General features: G+C 38.5%; 1 protein-coding gene and 1 pseudogene across 3 annotated transcripts in view; one reads left to right on the forward strand and one right to left on the reverse strand.

Moving 5' to 3' along the window:
* Positions 1–19,213, forward strand: part of KIF23 (kinesin family member 23) — a 33,452-nt gene extending 14,239 nt beyond the window's left edge. For 2 of the 3 annotated variants that reach the window (XM_012451332.2, XM_012451333.2), the window contains 14 exons: positions 393–495; positions 6,619–6,698; positions 6,785–6,904; positions 7,272–7,395; positions 7,696–7,854; positions 9,049–9,206; positions 10,698–10,871; positions 11,102–11,281; positions 11,556–11,867; positions 15,537–15,767; positions 16,713–16,795; positions 16,987–17,068; positions 17,569–17,639; positions 18,590–19,213. In XM_012451332.2, the coding sequence (XP_012306755.1) occupies positions 393–495; positions 6,619–6,698; positions 6,785–6,904; positions 7,272–7,395; positions 7,696–7,854; positions 9,049–9,206; positions 10,698–10,871; positions 11,102–11,281; positions 11,556–11,867; positions 15,537–15,767; positions 16,713–16,795; positions 16,987–17,068; positions 17,569–17,639; positions 18,590–18,605 (1,893 nt within the window). In that variant the 3' untranslated portion in view covers positions 18,606–19,213. The remainder of the gene's footprint in view (positions 1–392; positions 496–6,618; positions 6,699–6,784; positions 6,905–7,271; positions 7,396–7,695; positions 7,855–9,048; positions 9,207–10,697; positions 10,872–11,101; positions 11,282–11,555; positions 11,868–15,536; positions 15,768–16,712; positions 16,796–16,986; positions 17,069–17,568; positions 17,640–18,589) is intronic. The other variant, XM_012451334.2, reaches the window with a different exon arrangement.
* On the reverse strand, positions 5,569–6,473 carry LOC105716621 (acylpyruvase FAHD1, mitochondrial-like; annotated as a pseudogene).
* Positions 19,214–21,452: the final 2,239 nt, after the last annotated feature.

The following is a 21,452-nucleotide window of genomic DNA, read 5'->3' on the forward strand; positions in this document are numbered from 1 at the left end:
TATAAGATTATTAAATATCTGATTATAGAAGAATTTAGGGTAGTTCTATTCTAGACTCTTATTCAGCAAATATCCTCTGAGTTCCTACTGAGTGGTAGGCACTGTGCAGCATGCTGGTGATAAGGTAGTAAAAGACAGAGTCCCTGCTCTCAGGGAGCCTACAGTCTGATGCAGAAGGAAGACCAGCCAATTGAACAAGTAATCATTAATGTCATGAATATACTTATCATACTGTTTTAGCAAACTCTCCCCTAAAATATGTATCCTTTGCCTGTCCTTTGCATTTTGTATTATGCAAATGTTTGTTAAGACTTGTTGATAGGAATCTATTTAAAGAACATTGTAAACCAGTTATCACACATTTTAAGTTATTGGCTTTGTGATCTTTTTAGGAAAAAGAACAAATTACCATAAGTCAGTTGTCCTTGGTAGATCTCGCTGGAAGTGAAAGAACTAACCGGACCAGAGCAGAAGGGAACAGATTACGTGAAGCTGGTGAGTAAAGCATAGTATTTATTTATAGCTGCAACTTTCAGAAACTTGCCATGCCAGTTTATTATCTACTTATCAATGGGTGCTTCTTTGTTTTTTTGTTTTGTTTCATTTTTTAATTTTTATTTTATTGAGATGGTCTTACTCTGTTACCCAGGTGAGAATGCAGTGGTGTGATCATGGCTCCTTGCAGCCTCAAACTCCTGGGCTCAGTTGACTCTCCCATTTCAGCCTCCTGAGTAGCTGGGATTACAGGTATGCACCACCATGCCTGTCTAATTTTTAAAAGTTTTTTATAGAGATGGGGTCTCCTTATGTTGCCCAGGCTGGTCTCAGATTCCTGACCTCTTGTAATCCTCTCACCTTGACCTCCCCAAAGGCTTGAGATTACAGGAATGAGCCACTGTAACAGGCCTCAATGGGTGGTTTAAGCATAATTGTCCTCCATTAGATAATTTAGAGGCTGTTTATAGTTATGCTGGTTTGATACCAATCTGTTAGAATACATTGATTTCTTTAAGAATGAGGAAAGTTATATTCAATTAGTCTGGGTGTGGTGGCTCACACCTGTAATTCTGGCACTTTGGGAGGCCAAGGCACGTGGATCACTGGAACCCAGGAGTTCAAGTCCAGCCTGGGCAACATGGTGAAACCCCATCTCTACAAAAAATACAAAAAATTAGGTGGGTGTGATGTGTCTATAGTCCAAGCTACTTGGATGCTGAGGTGGGAGAATTGCTTGAGCCCTGGAAGTCAAGTCTGTAGTGAGCCTGATCTCACTACTACACTCCAGGCTGTGCAACAGAGAACCCGTCTTTAAAAAAAAGTGTATTTTTAGTATTGTAGGTCAGTATTGGGTCCTTGTTATTTTTAGTATTGTAGGTCAGTTATTGGGTCCTTGAAATGTTATTTCAATATTTGTTGGTAAAAATTGGCTTGTAGAGATGGAAAATTCTGAACACAAGCCAATTGAAGGCATCTCTCTATATATAGCCAGTCTATAGATGTGTTTTTAAAAATCTGTGCATGTTATGTCCCCTTGCCTTTTTGAAGTTTTTAAAAAATTAATATATCATAGTTGTACATACTTTTTGGGTATATGTGATATTTTGATAGATGTATACGGTGTGATCAAATCAGTGTAATTGGGTTTTCTGTCACCTTGCATGTTGTGTTTTCTGTTACTAGCCATGTATTGAGTACCTACTATGTGCCAGGAATTAGACACAGATACAAAGGACACAGTCCTGCTGGATAGCCTATCCAAGTCGAGGAGATCAGTAGATAACTAGATTGTTTGAGTAGAATGTGATGGGAGTGCAGGGTAGGCTGCCTAAAGCCATCTGGGAGTGGGAAGGTGACAAATTGAGTAGGAGTGAGCTGTATGAAGAAGGATAGGATTAAAGGCAACATTCCTGTTAGAAGAGGCAGCTGCTTATAAATGACCACATCCTGAGATAATATGGCAGAATCAAAGTAGCTGAAGTGGAGGATGTAGGTTGGTGAACTGTGAGAACTGAGGCAGAAGAGTAACGCAGGTTCATGAAGACCCTTGTCTGTCATATCAAGAAATTTGAATTTTATCTTGAAGGAATAATGTTAGCTACCAACTATTAAGTGTCTAGTGTGTGTTATAGTATCTACACACGGATAGGTGGGATTGTATTATACCCATTTTTCAGATGAGGAAATAGGTTTGGGAAGGTTAATTTTCTCAAGGCTGGAGCCAGGTTAGTTGGACTCTCACAGCTTCTGTCTCTCTACTATATCATATAGCCTTCCCTTAAAGAAGGATTAGTTTTGTAGAAAGATCATTTTACCAACGTAGAGAAATAATTTACCAGGGGCAAGCCTAACTATATGAAAGAGCAGTTAGGAGCCTTTTGCAGCAATTCAGGTGAGCAATTGTGAGACCTGGAGGCAAAGGTCAGACAACACTGAGAGGCAGTTAGGAAGTGGGTTCTTCTGGATGTGGAGAATAAGGAGACGTTTGATTGAGGAGCAGGTGTGGGTAGTTCATGCGTTGTGTTGGAAATGTTGTTTATTCAAGTGAAAGTGGCTTGTAGTTGGGTGCAAAGGTACATGGATTTGGAAGGAGAGAGATTTGACTTGAGGTTTTTAGGTTTAGGTTTTGCCGGTAGAGAAATGATTGAAGCAATTGGGTGAGATGAGATAATTCATAGCGAATAGAGAGGAGCAAGCTGAGAGCAGAAGCTTGAGGAACAACAAGCCCTTGATTATTAATTGAAAGAGCTTGGGAAGGACAGAGAAGGGTGATAGCCAAAAGGGATTTGAGGGATTATGAAATGATGAAAAAATATGCACACACATTATATATATACATTAGAAGATAGTAAGACTTGAAGTTATTCATATGCTGAAGAGATGATGTTTATGTCCAGTGGTGAGAAATGGGGCCTTTAGAGCTGCCTCTACCCTGGGCCAAAGGACTCTTGGAATTTGTCTGAATTACTTGAGTTTCATAAGAGTGGACTGTGTCCGTGCTGTCTGTCATTGTCTCCCCAGTACTGCTTACCTGCTGTGAGTTAATAAATATGAAAGTGATGATTATTGGTGGAGTGGAGCAAGGTCCCAGTAGAGGCAGGAAAATCTGAATCTAGATCACAAGATGAAGGATTAACTTTGATGGGACAAGAGCTAGTTTGGAAAGAAAGTAAAAGCTTAAAGTTTTGGATGCTTTGGGGAAAAGCTAGAAAGGACTGTTAGTGTTAATATGGGTAAGGTGCAGGTGTGACAAGATTTAGGGAGTGAGAAGAAAGGGAGATTGTGGTTGGCATATGGCAGAGGCTCCAGGTTTGTAGAGGTAGTATACTTCTGAGGGATAGGGTTTGGGCTGTTAGCTGTAATGGAATAGAGATGAAGATTTACTGCAGTTGGGATTTGGGGCCCTGTGACTACAGCATATGAGAATGATTGTTGTTCTCATGGATACTGAAATAAACCAGGGGCTGGGATGTAGGAAGAACATTTAAAGGCAATAGGGAGGAACTAGGAAAATGTTGCTGGCTTCTCCCTCTGTTTACCAACCTTGTAGAATGTCAGGCTTTAGAAAACAAGTAGCTTTTTTTTTTTTGGTTTTAAACTCCAAAAGGCTACAGGGCTGCAGGGAGGAGATAAATGGTTAGGTTGCAGGGTGTGTGCCATGGATGTAGGGTGAAGCCTATGGACCCTTCCTGGTATAGTATTTCTAAAGGTATAACAGAGAGGATCACAGAGGAAACCAATTACATTGAAATGTGTTTTAAAAGTATTCCTAAGTTTGTCATACAGTAATTTAGTAAAAGGCGAAAGATTTATACGATCTGAAGAGAAACCAGAATATGTCATACAGTAATTTAGGTGCTGCTTTATTAACACCTTAAAGACACAGCAGTAGGCCTAATTAAGTAATTGCAGTGTAATGATGAACATAAATATCTTGATGAGCAACAAACTGTAATGTGCTATAAAAATAACTGTGTTTTGTATTGATACCAGTTATAGGTACTACTAATGCTGTGGTTTTTGGCCTGCATTCATAATTGAAGGAACTAGTGAATTCCAGTTAGAGTTTGGTAAAAATAAACATGTAATTTATTTTCTATTTAAAAGTATGCAGACTCCCCATAATGTTCCCCTGGACAACATAGATCTCAATTTAAGAACCCCTGCCCACTAGTGAAAGCTATTGGTGGATTATTTTGTGAGAGATTTGAAGACTCAGGGAAATCTGTTAATAAGAACATAAGTTCCTGAGAGCACAGTGGAAGAAGAAAGAACATTAGGAGTTTGGGTCAAGGAACATAAATCATGAATCATGGAATATTACAGAGGTACAGATGAGTGCTGTATTTTGGCAGGTGTATCCAAGATGCTCTGTATCCTTGGAAGGCCAAGGATGAAAGCATAATCAAGTTAGCTGGCCTCAATCAAGGTTCCAAAATGAACTCATTCTTATGGGGTCTAATCACATGAGAATTGCATTCTTGGAAGCTTGTAGACTATTAGGCTTGCCTTGGCTCAGAAATCCAAATAAGAGCGGTCAGAAGTAACAAGTATGCTACCTAAGAAATCCTTGCCGAGATGTTGAGGGGACAGAGTTAGCTGATTCCTAAGACATTTGACTGTTAGAAACAGCAGGAGAACCCCTCTAGATGTAGGGGAAAGTTCAGACTCTTGCACGCTTCTTATGAGAATTTAATACCTGATTATCTGAGCTGGAACAATTTTATCCTGAAACCACACCCCTCAATCCCCAGCCCATCTGTGTAAAACTTGTCTTCCATGAAACTGGTCCCTGGTGCCAAAAAGGTTGGAAACCTGCTGCCTTAGAGAATATAATTTATTTATGTATTTATTTTTATTTTATTTTTTTTAGCCACATAAAAGGCAGCATATTTATTTGGAAAAAATAATTTCAAAATGATCTCCTGAACTCAGAATCACTGGGGCAGGATAGACACTCTAAGTAAACAGGTGAAATCTTCATTAACTGTTCACTTATTCAGTAAAATTTTAAATTAACTGATTATGTGTAGCAGTGTTTTTCCACATTTCCTTGATAAAGAATCATTTGGAGTGCTCTGTAAACACAGCTTCACTGGAGATTAATCCCATGAAATTGAGTGGCTCTGGGATGGGCCAGTAATTTGGAAATTTTTATTTTGACAAATGCTTCCTGACGATGACCAAGTCCAAGGAAATTGGGGAAACACTGATCTGGAACATAACTTTCAGTTTTCTCTGCAGGTTTTAAGTCTTGAACTACTGATCATCTTAGAGATAACCCACTGAAAAGTCTTCTCCAATCCAGTTTTACGAAAGGAAACTCTTTTGAACATTTGGTTTGATAAAATCTTTTCCAAAGCACCAGAAATACTTTACCTTGGCTTTTTACATTTCTGGCCCGTCCATTCTAGTTCATGTTTTCTTAAAGAATCCATCTTCTATGAGTTGAGCCATATCAATCTAATCATTTTTTGAATAATTGCTTTCTTTTTAAAGGATTGTGACATTTCATAGCCATTATTTGCTTTTGTCTTGCTCCCTTCTCCCTGAAATTTGTTAAGAAATTACTCAATATTCTGGCCTTTTCATCTTAAATCTCATACCAACCACGCCAGGTATGCCAGCCTGGATCTCATCGTTTTCTTTAACCAGTCCAACTCCCTTTGGCGTCCCGGTCAATATAATATCTCCTTCTTCCAACGTCATGATCTTAGAAACATAGCTGATGATGTAGAGGATGGGAAGAATCATGGAGGCTGTCTCACCCTACTGGCTTGAGTTCACCATTGACCTTGAGCCAGAGCCTCAGGTTGTGAGGGTCAGAGATCTTCTCCTTGGGCACAAATCTGCTGACTGGCCTGGAGGCCATAAAGCTCTTGGCCAGAGTCCAGGGCAGACCCTTCTTCCTGCACTCATCCCGCACGTCCCAGGCGGTCATGTCCTGGCACAGGGCATATCCGTCCATGTAGTCCATGGCTGTGGCCCTGGGGACTGTGTTGCCATGCTTGCCCATCACCACGCCCAGCTCGCAGTGAGCCTTGTGGCTGTATACGGCCGTGAGGATGTGCGAGTTCTAGGGTGGGTAGGCCGTGGACAGCTTCAGAAACAGCATGGGCTCGCTCAACACCGTGCTGGTATTTCCCTGGCATGGTCTTCATAGTTACTCCCCAGGCAGACGATGTTCTTCCCCCACTCCCAGAAGCAGGACAGTGGTCTGGGGTTGCCATGATTCCCACCAATTGCCTAGCGAATGTATTTTTGCCTAGAGAATCCCACCAATTGCCTAGAGAATGAGGATATTGAACGTCTGTATCTAAGATATTCCTTCACAGAATTTAGGATTTGGAAGAAACGTTATGGTCATTAATTGCAATGTTGCATTTTGTGGAAAATCCTGTTGATCAAATCCCGGAAGGATGGCTGTTTAACCTTCCCAGAAATACTGCTATTGAAAGAGAGTCTGGACCATGCATAGACAGCTCTTTATATTGAGCCACAAAAACTGTTGTCATTTCTATGTAATGTTTGTATGAAGTTGAGATTTTATAGGCAAACAGAACACAATTTAGCCACTATATTGTTGTTCTCAAATAGCTTCTATGTATATTTTTCTGTCAGGTAATATTAATCAATCACTAATGACGCTAAGAACATGTATGGACGTCCTAAGAGAGAACCAAATGTATGGGACTAACAAGGTAAGCAACAGCCTTCCCCGATCTTTTGTAGAGTTTCATTTGTGTGCATTTTTGTGTAATACATTTGGATTTGAATGTCTTTGTAGATGGTTCCATATCGAGATTCAAAGTTAACCCATCTGTTCAAGAACTACTTTGATGGGGAAGGAAAAGTGCGTATGATTGTGTGTGTGAATCCAAAGGCTGAAGATTATGAAGAAAGCTTGGTAATTTTAATTTATTTGTCCTATGACGTCTTGAGTTTTTGTAGGGAAAATGGTTATTTGGATAAGAAGAATGACATTTTGAATATTTTATAAATTGATAGAGAACCCTTGACTGTAGAAGGAAACTAGGCTTGGTGTGGTGGCTCATGCTTGTAATCCCAACACATTGGGAAGCTCAGGTGGGACGATCAACTGAGCCTGCCTGGGAGGTCAAAGTTGCAGTGAGTCATGTTCATGCCACTGCACTCCAGCCTGGTGATAGTGAGACTCTGTCTCAAATAAATAAAAATAAGCAAACTTTGCTTCATGTAGTAATTTCTGGGACTTGAATATCTTGTTTTTAAACTCCATTTGTTTTGTATTTTAGCAAGTCATGAGATTTGCGGAAGTGACTCAAGAAGTTGAAGTAGCAAGACCTGTAGACAAGGTCATATGTGGTTTAACGCCTGGGAGGCGATATAGGAACCAGCCTCGAGGTCCAATTGGAGATGGTATGATTTGGTGTTGTATCATTTGTCCACTGTTGGTCTGTCTCTTTCTTTTTTGTTTTTTTTAAATTATTTCATACAAGAAATGTTTACATACCTTCTCAAGAACCAAGTGCATAATAATAAAATTTAAATGAGCTTATTTTGCATACTATGATTCTCTCATTTTTAGGGAAGTAAACTTGTGTCAACTCAAGAAATTGCATGGTTAGTTGGACTGGGGCTGTATTGAATGTTAAACTTGTTTAAATAAGTTCTTTCTCTCCTTTGTAACTCTTTATAATTTTCTGTAACTCAATACAGAACCATTGGTTACCGACGTGGTTTTGCAGTGTTTTCCGCCTTTGCCATCATGCGAAATTTTGGATATCAACGATGAGCAGACACTTCCAAGGCTGATTGAAGCCTTAGAGAAACGACATCACCTACGACAAATGATGATTGATGAGTTTAACAAACAAGGTAAGGGCAAAACTATTTGCAATAATTTTGAGACAGTTTCACTCTGTCCTCCAAGCTGGTGTGAAGTGGCGCGATCTTGGTCCCCTGCAACCTCTGCCTCCGGGTTCAAGCAATTCTCCTGTCCCATGCTCCTGAGTAGCTGGGACTACAGGCACACACCACCATGCCCACCTTATTTTTGTACTGTTAGTGGAGACAGCGTTTCGCCATGTTGGCCAGACTGGTCTCAAACTCTGACCTCAAGTGATCTGCCTGCCTCAGCCTCCCAAAGTGCTGGGATTACAGCCATGAGCCACCATGCCTGGCCAATTGGCAATAATTTTAACTTCTAACATTGAAAGTATTTTCAATGAATCTGAGTTTTATGGTAGATTGCATCTTTAAGGAAGTTAAAGAAAATCGTGTCTTTATAACTTTTAAGCACTCAAGGCATTGATTAGAATGACAAGGAGTTTTTCCACAGCTTTTTTTTGTATTCTAAGAAAGTCAAAAAGAAAAAAGTGAGTGTGTGTTTTTTTTGTTGTTGTTGTTTTTACCAACAGTGATGGAAACATAAAAAAATATTTTTTAGTTTCCCCTGTCTACATAATGGGGATTGTAATTGTTTCTACCTCAGGATATGTTGTGAAGATAAATGAGATAATGTATGAAAATCCTGTAGAACAGTAAACTCTGGTACATGGTGAATGTATCTCAGTGAATGATTGTATCTACTACTTTTATTATCATTATTCATTTTAATCTTTACCAAAAAGTTGTGAGATAAAATGGTATTTAAATTTCCATACTAAAATGAAATTTGCTCAAAAATACTAATTAACTTGCCTAAGTCATAACTAGTAAGTGATGTACAAGGGATTTCAACTCAGGTTTAACCCCAAATGTAGTGTTATTTCTATCTTTGCATTTGTTATTGTGAAGCAGAGTACCTGTAAGGATTGAGAAGAGAATGCTATAGTGCACAATGAAAGACTTGAGTATTTTTTCAGCATTTAACAGAAAGCTTCTGTGGATATCTTGTCAATTTGAGAATTAAGCTCCTGATTTCCCTCTAAACTTGTTTTCTTATGATAGACTGATTTTCACAGAGATTTGCTGGATAACTACATTTTATTTAGTGTCTGCTAATAAAAGTTGACTTCATTGTTTGTTTTAGAACTGGAGTAAAACTTGGCTTGTATGTTTTTGTTTCAGCTAATACTTTTAAAGCTTTGTTACAAGAATTTGACAATGCTGTATTAAGTAAAGAAAACTACATGCAGGGGAAGCTAAATGAAAAGGAAAAGATGATCTCAGGACAGAAATTGGAAATAGAACGACTGGAAAAGAAAAACAAAACTTTAGAATATAAGGTGTGTTTTGACATTATGATAGATGTATGTGCTGGTGTAAAACACTGGTCTCTGAGGGATCTGTTGTGCTCCAATGGCCTGTAAATGCTGCTTATTACGAGTTCTGGGCCAGGCTCAGTGGCTCACGGTGGTAATCCCAGCACTTTGGGAGGCTGAGGCCAGCGGACCACCTTAGGTCAGGAGTTTGAGACCAGCCTGGCCAACATGGCGAAACCTCCTCTCTACTGAAATACAAAAATTAGTGCGGGTGGTGGAGGGTACCTGTAATCCCAGCTACTTGGGAGGCTGAGGGAGGAGAATCGCTTGAACCTGAGAGGCAGAGGTGGCAGTGAGCCAAGATTGCGCCACTGCACTCCAGCCTGGGTGACAAGAGCGAGACTCCATCTCAAAAAAAAAAAAAAGAGAGTTCTCAGGCTGAGAGAGGTAGTTCATGCCTAAGTTTCAGCACATTGGGAGGCCAAGGCAGACAGATCACTTGATCCCAGGAGTTCCAGACCAGACTGGGCAACATTGTGAAACCCCATATCTACAGAAAAAATTAGCCAGGCATGGTGGTGCATGCCTGTAGTCCCAACTTCTCAGAAGGCTGAGATGGGAGAATAGCTTGAGCCTGGGAGGTTGAGGCTGCAGTGAGCTGAGATTACACGACTGCACTCCAGCCTACGTGACAGAGCAAGAGCCTGTGTCCAAAAATAAAAATAAAAACAGTTCTCACTTGGTTATTTACTAATCCTCATCCCATGCTAAACGGGAAATGGGAGTGAAATGAAGAAAAGAGTCATGTTAGTTTTATGAGTTTTTTTTTTTAATAAAAGGATGTTCTCTGACCTAAACAAGGGAGCTTTCTAGAGCTTAGCTTTGGTTATAGCTTGCTTTTCAATTTATGAGAAATATTTCCTTAGTATGCTTTTTTTTCCTATGAGATAAATGATTAAATGAAATGGTATGAAAGTGCCAGCATAATACCTTGGACATAACAGTTAGTAAAGCTTAATTGGGTCTGTATTTGGTTTATAAATCAGATTGTAAAAGTATAAACTCAATATCAATCTCTTGCTGTGGGGTAGGAGGAAATACTGTTTTGTTGGGAAGCATTGCAGCACTGTGAAATATATGTTTGCTCTCTCATTTACAGAGGATCATTTAGAGGTTTGGTAGGGTACCCATGCATTCTAAAGGAAGTTAGTCTTAACCAACATAGGTTTTTTAAATTCTGAAAATAGCGTAAAAAAATTTTAGGCCTTAATTTCAGAAGAAGGTAATTTTCACATAAGGTTAGTTATAACTGTCTTTGGGTGAGGAGCTTGTTTAATGTGTTCTCATTTCTGAGAATGGGGGTGGGAATTCAGATGAAATGTTAGAGAAAAAAGTGCTTTCTCCATGATTTTTCTTTCCACAAATATGCTTGCATAAGCAAATTAAGAAAGACTATTTTATAGCGACATGAAATGTTTACATATCCAATATTTAACTAATGATCTACCTTCCTAGATTGAGATTTTAGAGAAAACAACTACTATCTATGAAGAGGATAAACGCAGTTTGCAACAGGAACTTGAAACTCAGAACCAGAAACTTCAGCGACAGTTTTCTGACAAACGCAGATTAGAGGCCAGGTTGCAAGGCATGGTGACAGAAACGACAATGAAGTGGGAGAAAGAATGTGTGAGTGTCATTCGTGTAGTGGTTGTCTCAGAGTTGGATGATTTATTTTACATTGTAGTTAGGCTCAATATTTTGAATTACTGTATTTGTGGTAGGGTTTTGGTGGTGGTGGTGAACTCTTAGGAAGAATTAGAGAACTGTCATTTTTAGGAAATAAAGTGATTGGGTAATCTGATGTACTCTTCTGCTGTGATTGAATTATAATATATATTGCCATTGATGATCTGTAGGAGCGTAGAGTGGCAGCCAAACAGCTTGAGATGCAGAATAAACTCTGGGTCAAAGATGAAAAGCTGAAACAACTGAAGGCTATTGTTACTGAACCTAAAATTGAGAAGCCAGAGAGACCCTCTCGGGAGCGAGATCGAGAAAAAGTTACTCCAAGATCTGTTTCTCCATCACCTGTCCCTGTAAGTTATTTGTAGTTGTGTAGTAACTTTGTACTAGAGAAATTTTATTCAGATTAGATGACTATTTCTATGAGAATTTTTATATTTTATAATTACGTTTCTGAAATTTCTCTTTAAGACTTTTAAAATTTAGAATAAACACTAGTTTAGCACAAAAACTAGTACAAATAATGATCTGTAATATTGTCTTTATGTGCTAAAATTATAGAAAAGTAATGAAATGTTTCTCTTAGTTTTTCAGTTTTGCTTATTAATTTCTCTCCAATTTTTCTAGCTTTCTAGTAACCATATTGCTCAGATTTCCAACGGCCAGCAACTCATGAGCCAGCCACAGCTACATAGGCACTCTAACTCTTGCAGCAGCATTTCTGTAGCTTCCTGTATCTCGGCATGGGAGCAGAAAATTCCTACGTACAACACACCTCTCAGAGACACATCTATTGCAAGGCGTAGGCAGCAGAAGCCAGGACAAAGCAAAATTTGTATCGTGTCAGACAGAAGGCGAGGGATGTACTGGACTGAAGGCAGGGAGGTGGTTCCTACATTCAGAAATGAGCTAGAAATAGAAGAGGATCATTGCTGCAGGGTTAGTGCCAGTATTATTTTAACGCATTGTAGCAGTAGATTTTATCTTGTTTTTTGTAACTTGGTTCTGAAAGTTCATTGGAAAAATGGTTGGGCTATAGTATAAAGAAGGTCTAATTTCTCAGTTAATTTGAAACATTGACTCACTGAAATTGAGGCCTGGCTCGTCATCTGAAAAAGCCTAAACACATCTGCCAACAGAAGTGTGTTCAGTGAATACAAGTCAATTTGGTGCATCCCAGCGTGGTCTGCACTTTTGAGCTTCATAAGCTAATAAGTTTTGCACAAAATTGGTGAATGTTCTTAGAGCATACTTTCCATATTTTTCTTTTGGTTTCCCTTCCTCAAATTAGATTTTTTGTACCTCCTTTTGAGCCCTCATTTTAAAAATTGTTTTCCCAAATTTTTATTTTGAAAAATTTCAGACCCAAAGCTAAGTTGAAAGAATATGGTAATGTCTTTCCCTCCCTGCCTAAGTTTACCAATTGTTACTTAGATAAATAAGCTTTGTAAAAGTAAATCATGGACTTAGAGACACTTAATCTCTAAGAATAAGGACATTGTGCAACCTAGCCACAATCTTTATCACATCCAAGAAAATAAACATTAATTAAATAAATATCCTCTATTGGGACATTATGCAGTTGTCCCAAAATTGGCATATTGGTTTTTTTTTTTTTTTGAGACAGGGTCTTACTCTGTCATCCAGGATGGAGTACAGTGGCATGATTATGGTTCACTGCCGCCTCAGTCTTCCTGAGCTGAAGTGATCCTCTCACCTCAGCCTCCTGAGTAGCTGAGACTACAGGCATGCCACCAGCCTAATTTTTTTATTTTTAGTAGAGACAAGGTCTCATCATGTTGCCCAGGCTAGTATTGAACTCTTGAGTTCCAGCAATCCTCCTGCCTTGGCCTCCCAAGGTGCTGAAATTACAAGCAAGCCACTGCACCCAGGCAGCTTTTCTTTTTTCAATCCATGATACTATGAAAGTGTATGCATTGCATATCATGATTATTTCTTTTATCTCTTTTAATATAAAATAGTCTCACCGTATCCCCCTACTTTTTTGATTTTTATGACATTGACTATTTTCCTTGAAGAGTCCAGGCCAGTTATTTTAAAACTACTGATTTCCATGCCCAATAAATTGCTTTTAATCTTGAGGTATTTATCTCAGTTTATAAGTGGTTTGCCTCATTCAAGGGTATTTAAATAAATTCACTTTCACATTTTTCTTCTTAAAGATTAAGGCAAAGTTTCGTTTGAATCTGAATAATGGACCAAGTTAGTGTTTGTGAATTTTGTATTTAGTAAAATCTTAACAAAGCTCTTTTAGAATTTTTCTTCTAAATAAATCTTACAGGAAACATTTACTTTAGATTTTCATGTATAAGTCAGGGTATAGATAAATGTTCATTTAGGTGGCCTGAATTCCTGATTATTAGGTAATGGTGATGAATCCCAAGTTATTTACCAAGGAAACAGATGATTCTAAAGTCTCTTAAGTTCTTTACTTGGCAGACTTTTTCTTAAACATTTTTAGACAGCAAATTATGGTAAATGGTCATTCTGATCAACTTTAGTCAGCCGTTTTATGAAAGTTTATAGGCTGGAAACTATTCAAGGCCTGCTTATGCCTTGCCAACAGTAATGTGGTATCTAATTTGGCTATGAGATATTTAAGGGGATTTACTAGAGATTCTTCTTACATGAAATCAAAATGTCTTTAGAAGTGCAGCAGAAAAGTTACTATAAAGTTAGTGTCTGTGTGTCTAAGTTTGTTGGTCAAAAATTATGTCAAGTGGACTGAATTTATACTTCAATGAGGAAAAAAATTTAAATATTTCATAAATGCTGGTAGATTGTATGGATTATCATCTTTCTGAAGCTTGTTTCATTATATGTTTATTGTTAAATGTTTGAAGAAAACCCTTGCTTTTGCTGAGTGGTAGATGATAATGAGCAGACTTTCTTTTGTGTTCAACATTAAATAAATCATTTTAGGAATGGAATGTTTTCTTTTTGTCTTGAGGCTCAGTATCTTTAGTGGTAAACGGTATTGCCCATGTCTTAGAGCTGTCACCAGTGCTGTATTTTTTCTTGTAACTATATAGGTAAAATGATTCAGTTACTCAGATGGGCGTTTTGAAATTGAAGTCTTCATACTTGACCAGTGTTGGAGACCCATTTGCTTTCAGTTTTGTTTTTTGGATTTTTTTTTTTTTTTTTTTTTCTTTGAGATGGGGTCTTGATCTGTTGCCCAGGCTGGAGTGCAGTGGCATCATCTAGGCTCACTGCAGCCTTGACCTTCCAGGCTCAAGCGATCATCCTACCTCAGCCTCCTAAGTAGCTGGACCACAGATGTGTGCTATCACACCTGGCTAATTTTCAAATTTTTTGTAAAGATAGAGTCTTGCTGCGTTGCTGGTCTTGAACTCTTGGCATCAAGTGATCCTCCTTCTACCTCAGCCTCACAAATGTTGGAATTATAGGTGTGAGCCACTGCAACCAGCCCTGCTATTAGTTTTACAAACTGGAGATGTTCATAAAATACCAAAGATAATTCATTTGCTTTAAACTATAACTATGGCATATATATGAAATATTATTTTCTTAGGCTGAACGTGCTTAATTTAACTTTCCCAGATTTACATGAGATTTGACTAGAAGCAACTTGTTTGTTTTTGAGATAGGGTCTCATTCTGTTGTCCAGGCTGGAGTGCAGTGGTGTGATCTTGGCTCACTGCAGTCTCCACCTCCTGGGCTCAAGCGATCCTCTCACCTCAGCCTCCTGAGTAGATGGGACTACAGGCATGTGTCACCAAGCCCAGCTAATTCTTTTTTATAGAGACTGGGTTTCACCATGTTTTCTAGGCTGGCCTTGAACTTCTGAGTTCAAGTGATCCCTCTACCTCAGCCTTCCAAAGTGCTGAGATTACAGGCATGTGCCACCATGCCTGGCCTAGCAACTAGTTTTTTATTGTTTGATAGAGATTGATTTGACACTGTATTTGTTTCTTGAACCTGTATGAAATGTTTGGGGGGAAAATTAGTTGGTATATTATAGCCATTACTGTATTTGAACTTTTCATGAAGTTCTATTATGAGATTTTAAGATCTTAACTGAAAGCATTCAGAAGTATTTTACATTTCTTTTAATCGTTTTATTCATACAGTTCTTATTATACCTTATGTTCTTTGGATTGTTTTCTGTTTTGTTTAGAAGGCTAGAAAACGTGTAGGGCTTTCATTGATCTTATTGAAGATTTTAACAGAGTTGTGGACATAATAGCTTACCTCTCAGTAGCAGGGATAAATATTGGTTCTTGATCAGGAATACGAAATGAATTATTTGTCCTGAACCACCCCCAAGCAGGAAAGACTTGCAGCATTACTAGAACTTTTTCTTTTATCCTTTGTTGAAAGGTAAACTCCCAGGTATCCCAAGTAGAATATATAACATACAAGTTCGTGTTAAAGACATTTGTTGGTTTTGTGTTTAAATGCAAAGATAATGTTTAAATTACCTGAATAACATATTTAGCTTTTGAAAGGTTTGTTTTGATACTGTCATCAATTAATGTGGCCAAACCTGCTGCACTTCTAATAATACCCTTAAATTAATTCTGGGTTATGCTTGTTTCTCAATTCCTCTTTCAACCTGATCAGAATGCACCACCAATTCGTCTCCGACACAGACGATCACGCTCTGCAGGAGACAGATGGGTAGATCATAAGCCCGCCTCTAACGTGCAAACCGAAACAGTCATGCAGCCACATGTCCCTCATGCCATCACAGTATCTGTTGCAAATGAAAAGGCACTAGCTAAGTGTGAGAAGTACATGCTAACCCACCAGGAACTAGCCTCCGATGGGGAGATTGAAACTAAACTAATTAAGGTAAAAAACGAATTTACACCGAAAAAATATATTAAAAAACTTAACAAAAATACATTAGTCCTCCTATTCCTTTGGTGACACACAGGCAGTGTCAACTGGAACATCAATGGGTATTTGATATAACCTTTTTGTTAGCAGAAAGTTAGTCACTGCTTAGGTTTTAAGTCCACCAAACTGGGATTAAGTATGCTTTCAATAGGGGTAGATTCTTCAGTTTCTTAGAATTCTAGATCCATGATGTACTTTAATTTTTTAATGACTGTATATTTAGTTTTAACCATTACTTTAAAAGTAAATCTAAGCAAAGAACTCCCATTGCTCTCCGTCAGTTCAAGATTTAAAAAAAAAAAAAAAAAAAACCTATGTTAAAATTTGACCTATCAAAATTGCTCAGTATTGATCTACCTAAAGCCATTTCCCAAAAAGAAGCTACTTGCCTGCCTATAGAAGAATTCTCCTTTGATCATAGAGTCAGTGAATAATCAGGAAAGTAAAAGATAAGACCCCCCCAAAAAGCTTTTAATTTCAAGTTCAATTTAGAGTTTTTGTTCTTATTATAACTAGCTACAAATAAGACTATACTGTCATTTGAATATGGGCAGCAGGGGGCACTCAGAGAAGAAAATATAATGCCTTAGAACATGTAGAATTCTTGATCCTTAGTGCAAGTTTAGTTTTTAAATTGCAGGTAGAGCAAAAGGAATATTTTTTTCTGCAATTACAAATGGTACTGATTACATTGTATTGGACTTCTTTTGTTTGTGAGAGATATGTACTCAAATGTCTGAATTATTTTGATAGAACAGACTCAGCAAGTACCAAGTACCATCTGATTTTGTGGATGGGAATTCTATAAAACAGAATCATGAGAACAATTTGAAATATATATGTGTTTTTCATTTGGATGTATCAATGTGTAACAGTGACCTTTTCTTTTGACTTTAGGGTGATGTTTATAAAACAAGGGGTGGTGGACAATCTGTTCAGTTTACTGATATTGAGACTTTAAAGCAAGAATCACCAAATGGGTAAGTAACCATCAAAAATCTCTGTATAAAAGTTGGTCATTTTCTTAGCTGCTCATTTTTGAGGAACAGAATCACCTGTGAAATTTATCATTAATTTTCCAAAGGGAAGTAGATAATATTTCCCTACTTCTAATATTTTCCCTTTTCTTAGATGCAGAAATAATTGTTGCATCATGTTTCCCCTTTTTCAGTAGTCGGAAACGAAGATCTTCCACAGTAGCACCTGCCCAACTAGATGGTGCAGAGTCTGAATGGACCGATGTGGAAACAAGGGTAGGGGAAAAATTAAATATTTGTCTGCTTAACAAAATTAGGCTTGTCATGTTTTAAACCCCACAGCTCTAGATTTTTATGCTCTTTGAAAATGCTGAGGTATAATCTCACATTACCAGTCTACCATGTAGGCCTATTTTTAGAATAACAAGAATCCACTTCACTAGGAATCCCCTTGCAACTGTTATTCCTCTGAAGCTCTTGGAAAGAACATGGAGAGGTAGGGGTCAGAAGGCCTAAGCTATGGCCTTAGCCACCAACTCTCTTCATGAACTTACCTAAATTGAGGTTAAGTTTAGGTGACCTCTAAAGACCCTTCTGGCTCACGACATTTGTGGCCTGTGCCAGAAAGAAACTATGAGTGACTGGTGTTTTAATATAAGTGTCTGCTGAACTAGAATACAATATTGCATTTCACCTAGGCAGAGCCTGCTAAACAACTGTATTTTATAGACTATTGAGAGGAGCTGATCTTTCTCGTCTTGTCATTTTCCTCTCAGTGTTCCGTGGCTGTGGAGATGAGAGCAGGATCCCAGCTGGGACCTGGATATCAGCATCATGCACAACCCAAGTGAGCACTGACTGTAACTGGGGTCTTGCTGTGTGCTTTTTTCCTTCTCCAGTCTTTACATTATCTCTTCTTCTGCCAACCATCCACTTGTTCTTCAGAAAAAATACATGGTTTTTGTTTTCCCTTTGGACTGTCTGGGCCCCTGTGGGCAGACTGCAGTAGGTAGCTGCAATGCTGAGAGCCTCAGAAGGCTGGATGAGAGCAATCAGAGCTACAAGCCAGGCGGTGGTGGCAAATTGATGGCTTTTGTTAATATTCTGCCAACACTCATAAAGCTTTCTGAGGCTGAACTGAGAGCACCTCTAAGGAGGGAAGGCTAAAGGCTTTAGTTGGGGACTAGATAGCTTTGTGTAAATCATTCTTTATTGACTTGCTTCTTCGTCTTGGTATAGCAGTAGGTGTTCACTAAAATAAATAACCCCGAATGGAAGATCTATGGTAGGGAAGGAATCAAACCTTTTCCTCTTCTATTGAACTCATACTCAGGAGTCTGACCCAGTCTTTTTCCATAGTTTAATAAAACCCCTTCTTTATACACACACACACACCAATCAAACACACACAGACACACCAATCAAACCTTTTCCTCTTCTATTGAACTCATACTCAAGAGGAGTCTGACCCAGTCTTTTTCCATAGTTTAATAAAACCCCTTCTTTATACACACACACACACACACACACACACACACACACACACACCATTTTAAACATTTACATTCCTTAGTGAGCAATTTGGATTGTTGCAACAGGATAATGATGGGAAATCCTGTTTCCTAAATTTAATACTAAGATAAGCTTATTTTATAAAAGTTGTTTGCCTTCTCAGAGGGACTTGAATTTTCTCATGATAAAACAGCAGTTCTCAAAGCCCTCCTAAAGATTGATTTGCTATGAATGTGTTAAGAAATTGCAAAGTTCAACTCTTAAGTGCTGGTTGTTATGTTTTAGGCGCAAGAAGCCATGAACTGACAGTCCCAGTAGTGAAAGAACATTTTCATTTGTGTGGATGATTTCTCCAAAGCCACGTCAGAAGCAGTCTTCCAAGTCATCTTGTCGAACTTCAGCTTTGTTGAACATCACAGACCTCAGCTGTATCATACACTGACCTAGATCAAAGCTTTCCCTGTGGTTCCAAAGACAACTTGTATTCAATAAACCTTGTATATTTTTTTTGCCATATTTAATATTAACAGCAGAGGAAGACTGCTTTTTTCATTGCTGTATAAATTGTTTTTATGATGCTTTTTATATTTCATGTATACTTATAAACTAATTCACACAAGTTTTTGTCTTAGATGATTAAGGAAGAATATATCTAGATCACGCCTTATTTTTTATTGTGACTTTGCCAGCCCTGGTCTGAATTTCTTAAGGTTTTTAAACAAATGCTGCTATTTATTAGTTGCAGGAATGCACTTTAGAACTATTTGACAATTCAGACTTTCAAAATAAAGATGTTCATGACTGGCCAATAACCATTTAGGAAGTTGTTTTGAATTCTGTATGTGTATATTCACTTTTTGACATTTATATATTCCAAAAGAATTAAAATTAAAAGCACTAAGAAATAGATAGTTGTGTGATGGCCGTTCATTCAACACAATGTTCCCAGCACCTGGCACAGTGCCCTGCATTTACCTAGCACTCATTGTTTGTGGGATTAATTAAAAGAAAGCACTAGAAAATACAAAATAATATGATGTTAAATGGACAATGCCTTTTTGTGTGTGACAGCCAAATTATCTACATATTAAGTATGACTTCTAGACATTTAAATAAAAAACATGGGTTGGGGACAACATAAATTAGAAAAAATACTGTTGAAATCATGGTGAAATATCCCATTGCATGGGTGAACACACATTTTACTTGGATTTAATTTGGATTTCTTTAAAGGCTGAGCTTTTTTTTTTTTTTTTTTTTTTAACTATAATGATAGTTTAATCTTTTTTATTAGTAATAAAAGTGTGGTATTAGTCCTTGCCAAAAGCCGATTCCAAAGTTAAGGGAAAAGACAAAATGCACTGGTCACTCACAGTATAGTAGTAAACAATGTCATATATGTGTGTTTTTGTTTTGTTTCTCGTTTTTTTGAGATGGAGTTTCACTCTTGTTGCCCGAGCTGGAGTGTAATGGCACAATCTCTACACATGGCAACCGCCGCCATTCTGGTTCAAGTGATTCTCCTGCCTCAGCCTCCCGAGTAGCTGGGATTATAGGCATGTGCCACCATGCCTGGCTAATTACATATTTTTAGTAGAGGTTTCTCCATGTTGGTCAGGCTGGTCTCAAACTCGTGACCTCAGGTGATCCTCTCGCCTCAGCCTCCCAAAGTGCTGGGATTTTGGCATGAGCCACCGTGCCCGGCCTATATGTGTGTTTTTAGAATGCTTTAGCACACTCTAAAGGTTAAATTCCTACTGCAGTAGATACAGAATTCATTCTTTCCATTTCTTGATTTCCTTTTTTAAACTTTTTTTTAGAAACAGGGTCTTACTCTGTTGCCCAGGCTGGAATGCAGTGGTGTGAGCATGGCTCGCTGTGACCCTGAACTCTTGGACTCAAGTGATCCTCCTGCCTCAGCCTCCCAAGTAGTCGGGACTACAGGTGTTCACCACCATGCCCAGCTAATTTAAAAAAAAAAATTTTTTTTGGTAGAGACAGTCTTGCTATGTTGCCCAGACTAGCTTTTTTTTTTTCTTTTTTGAGATGGGGTCTCATTCTGTCACCCCGACTGGAATGCAATGGCATGATCACAGTTCACTCTCAGGCTCAAGCAATCCTGTCACCTCAGCCTTGTGAGTAGCTGCAACTACAGGCAAATGCCTGCACATCTGGCTAATTTTATTTTTTGTAGAGATGGGGCCTCACTCTGTGGCCTTGTCTGGTCTCAAACTTCTGGGCTCAAGCAATCCTCCTGACTTGGCCTCAAAGTGCTAGGATTACATGCATGAGCCACTGAACCCAGCCTGCTTTTTAAGTGATTATTTAAAATAATAGCCTGGGCACAGTGGCTAATACCTGTAATCCCAGCATTTTCAGAGGCTGAAACAGGATGGCTTGAGCTCAGGAGTTTGAAACCAGCCTGGGTAACATGGCAAAATCCCATCCCTACGAAAAATTAAAAAATTAGCCAGGTGTGGTGGCGTGCACCTATAGTCCCACCTACTGGGGAGGCTGAGGTGGGAGGATTGCCTGAGCCTGGAGGCAGAGGTTGCAGTGAGCTGTGATGGTGCCACTGTGCTCCAGCCTGGGCAACTGAGTGAGATCCTATCTCAAAAAAACAAAACAAGATAATTGAGACTGGATCTCACTGTGCTGCCCCAGGCTGGTCTTGAATTCCCGGGCTCAAGCTATCCTCTTGCCTTGGCCTCCCAAAAGTACTTGGATTACAGGCATGAACCACCATGCCCTGCGCCAGCCCACTTTAAAAAAATTTAAATGGCTTATTGCATAGTCTTTTCAAAATACTAACAGGAAATTTTTACTATGATAGAATATGGGGCAGTGGAACTTGTCCGAAGTAATGAATCCACTAAGTCCTTCGACAACACCAAAAGAAATGCGTGAGTATTGATGTTTTGCTTAACTAGTTCTCTTGAATAGCGGTGGTTAGTGCTTACTGATTGATACCCTGTAAAAAAGTATTATCTATAATGTATAAGCGAAGAAAAAGATTATTTCCTCAATGACCACCAAGTGCCACTTGCCAGTCAGATCAGGTTTTTAAGTACATTGCTGGAGGAACAGTATTTTGGACTGATTCCTTGTAGCTTTGGAAATGTTTGGATTTTTTAATAGCTTTAACTTT

The sequence above is a fragment of the Aotus nancymaae genome, unplaced genomic scaffold, assembly GCF_030222135.1.
Source record: "Aotus nancymaae isolate 86718 unplaced genomic scaffold, 86718_ANA_hifiasm-v0.15.2.pri h1tg000003l, whole genome shotgun sequence".
Classification (NCBI taxonomy): Eukaryota; Metazoa; Chordata; class Mammalia; order Primates; family Aotidae; genus Aotus; species Aotus nancymaae.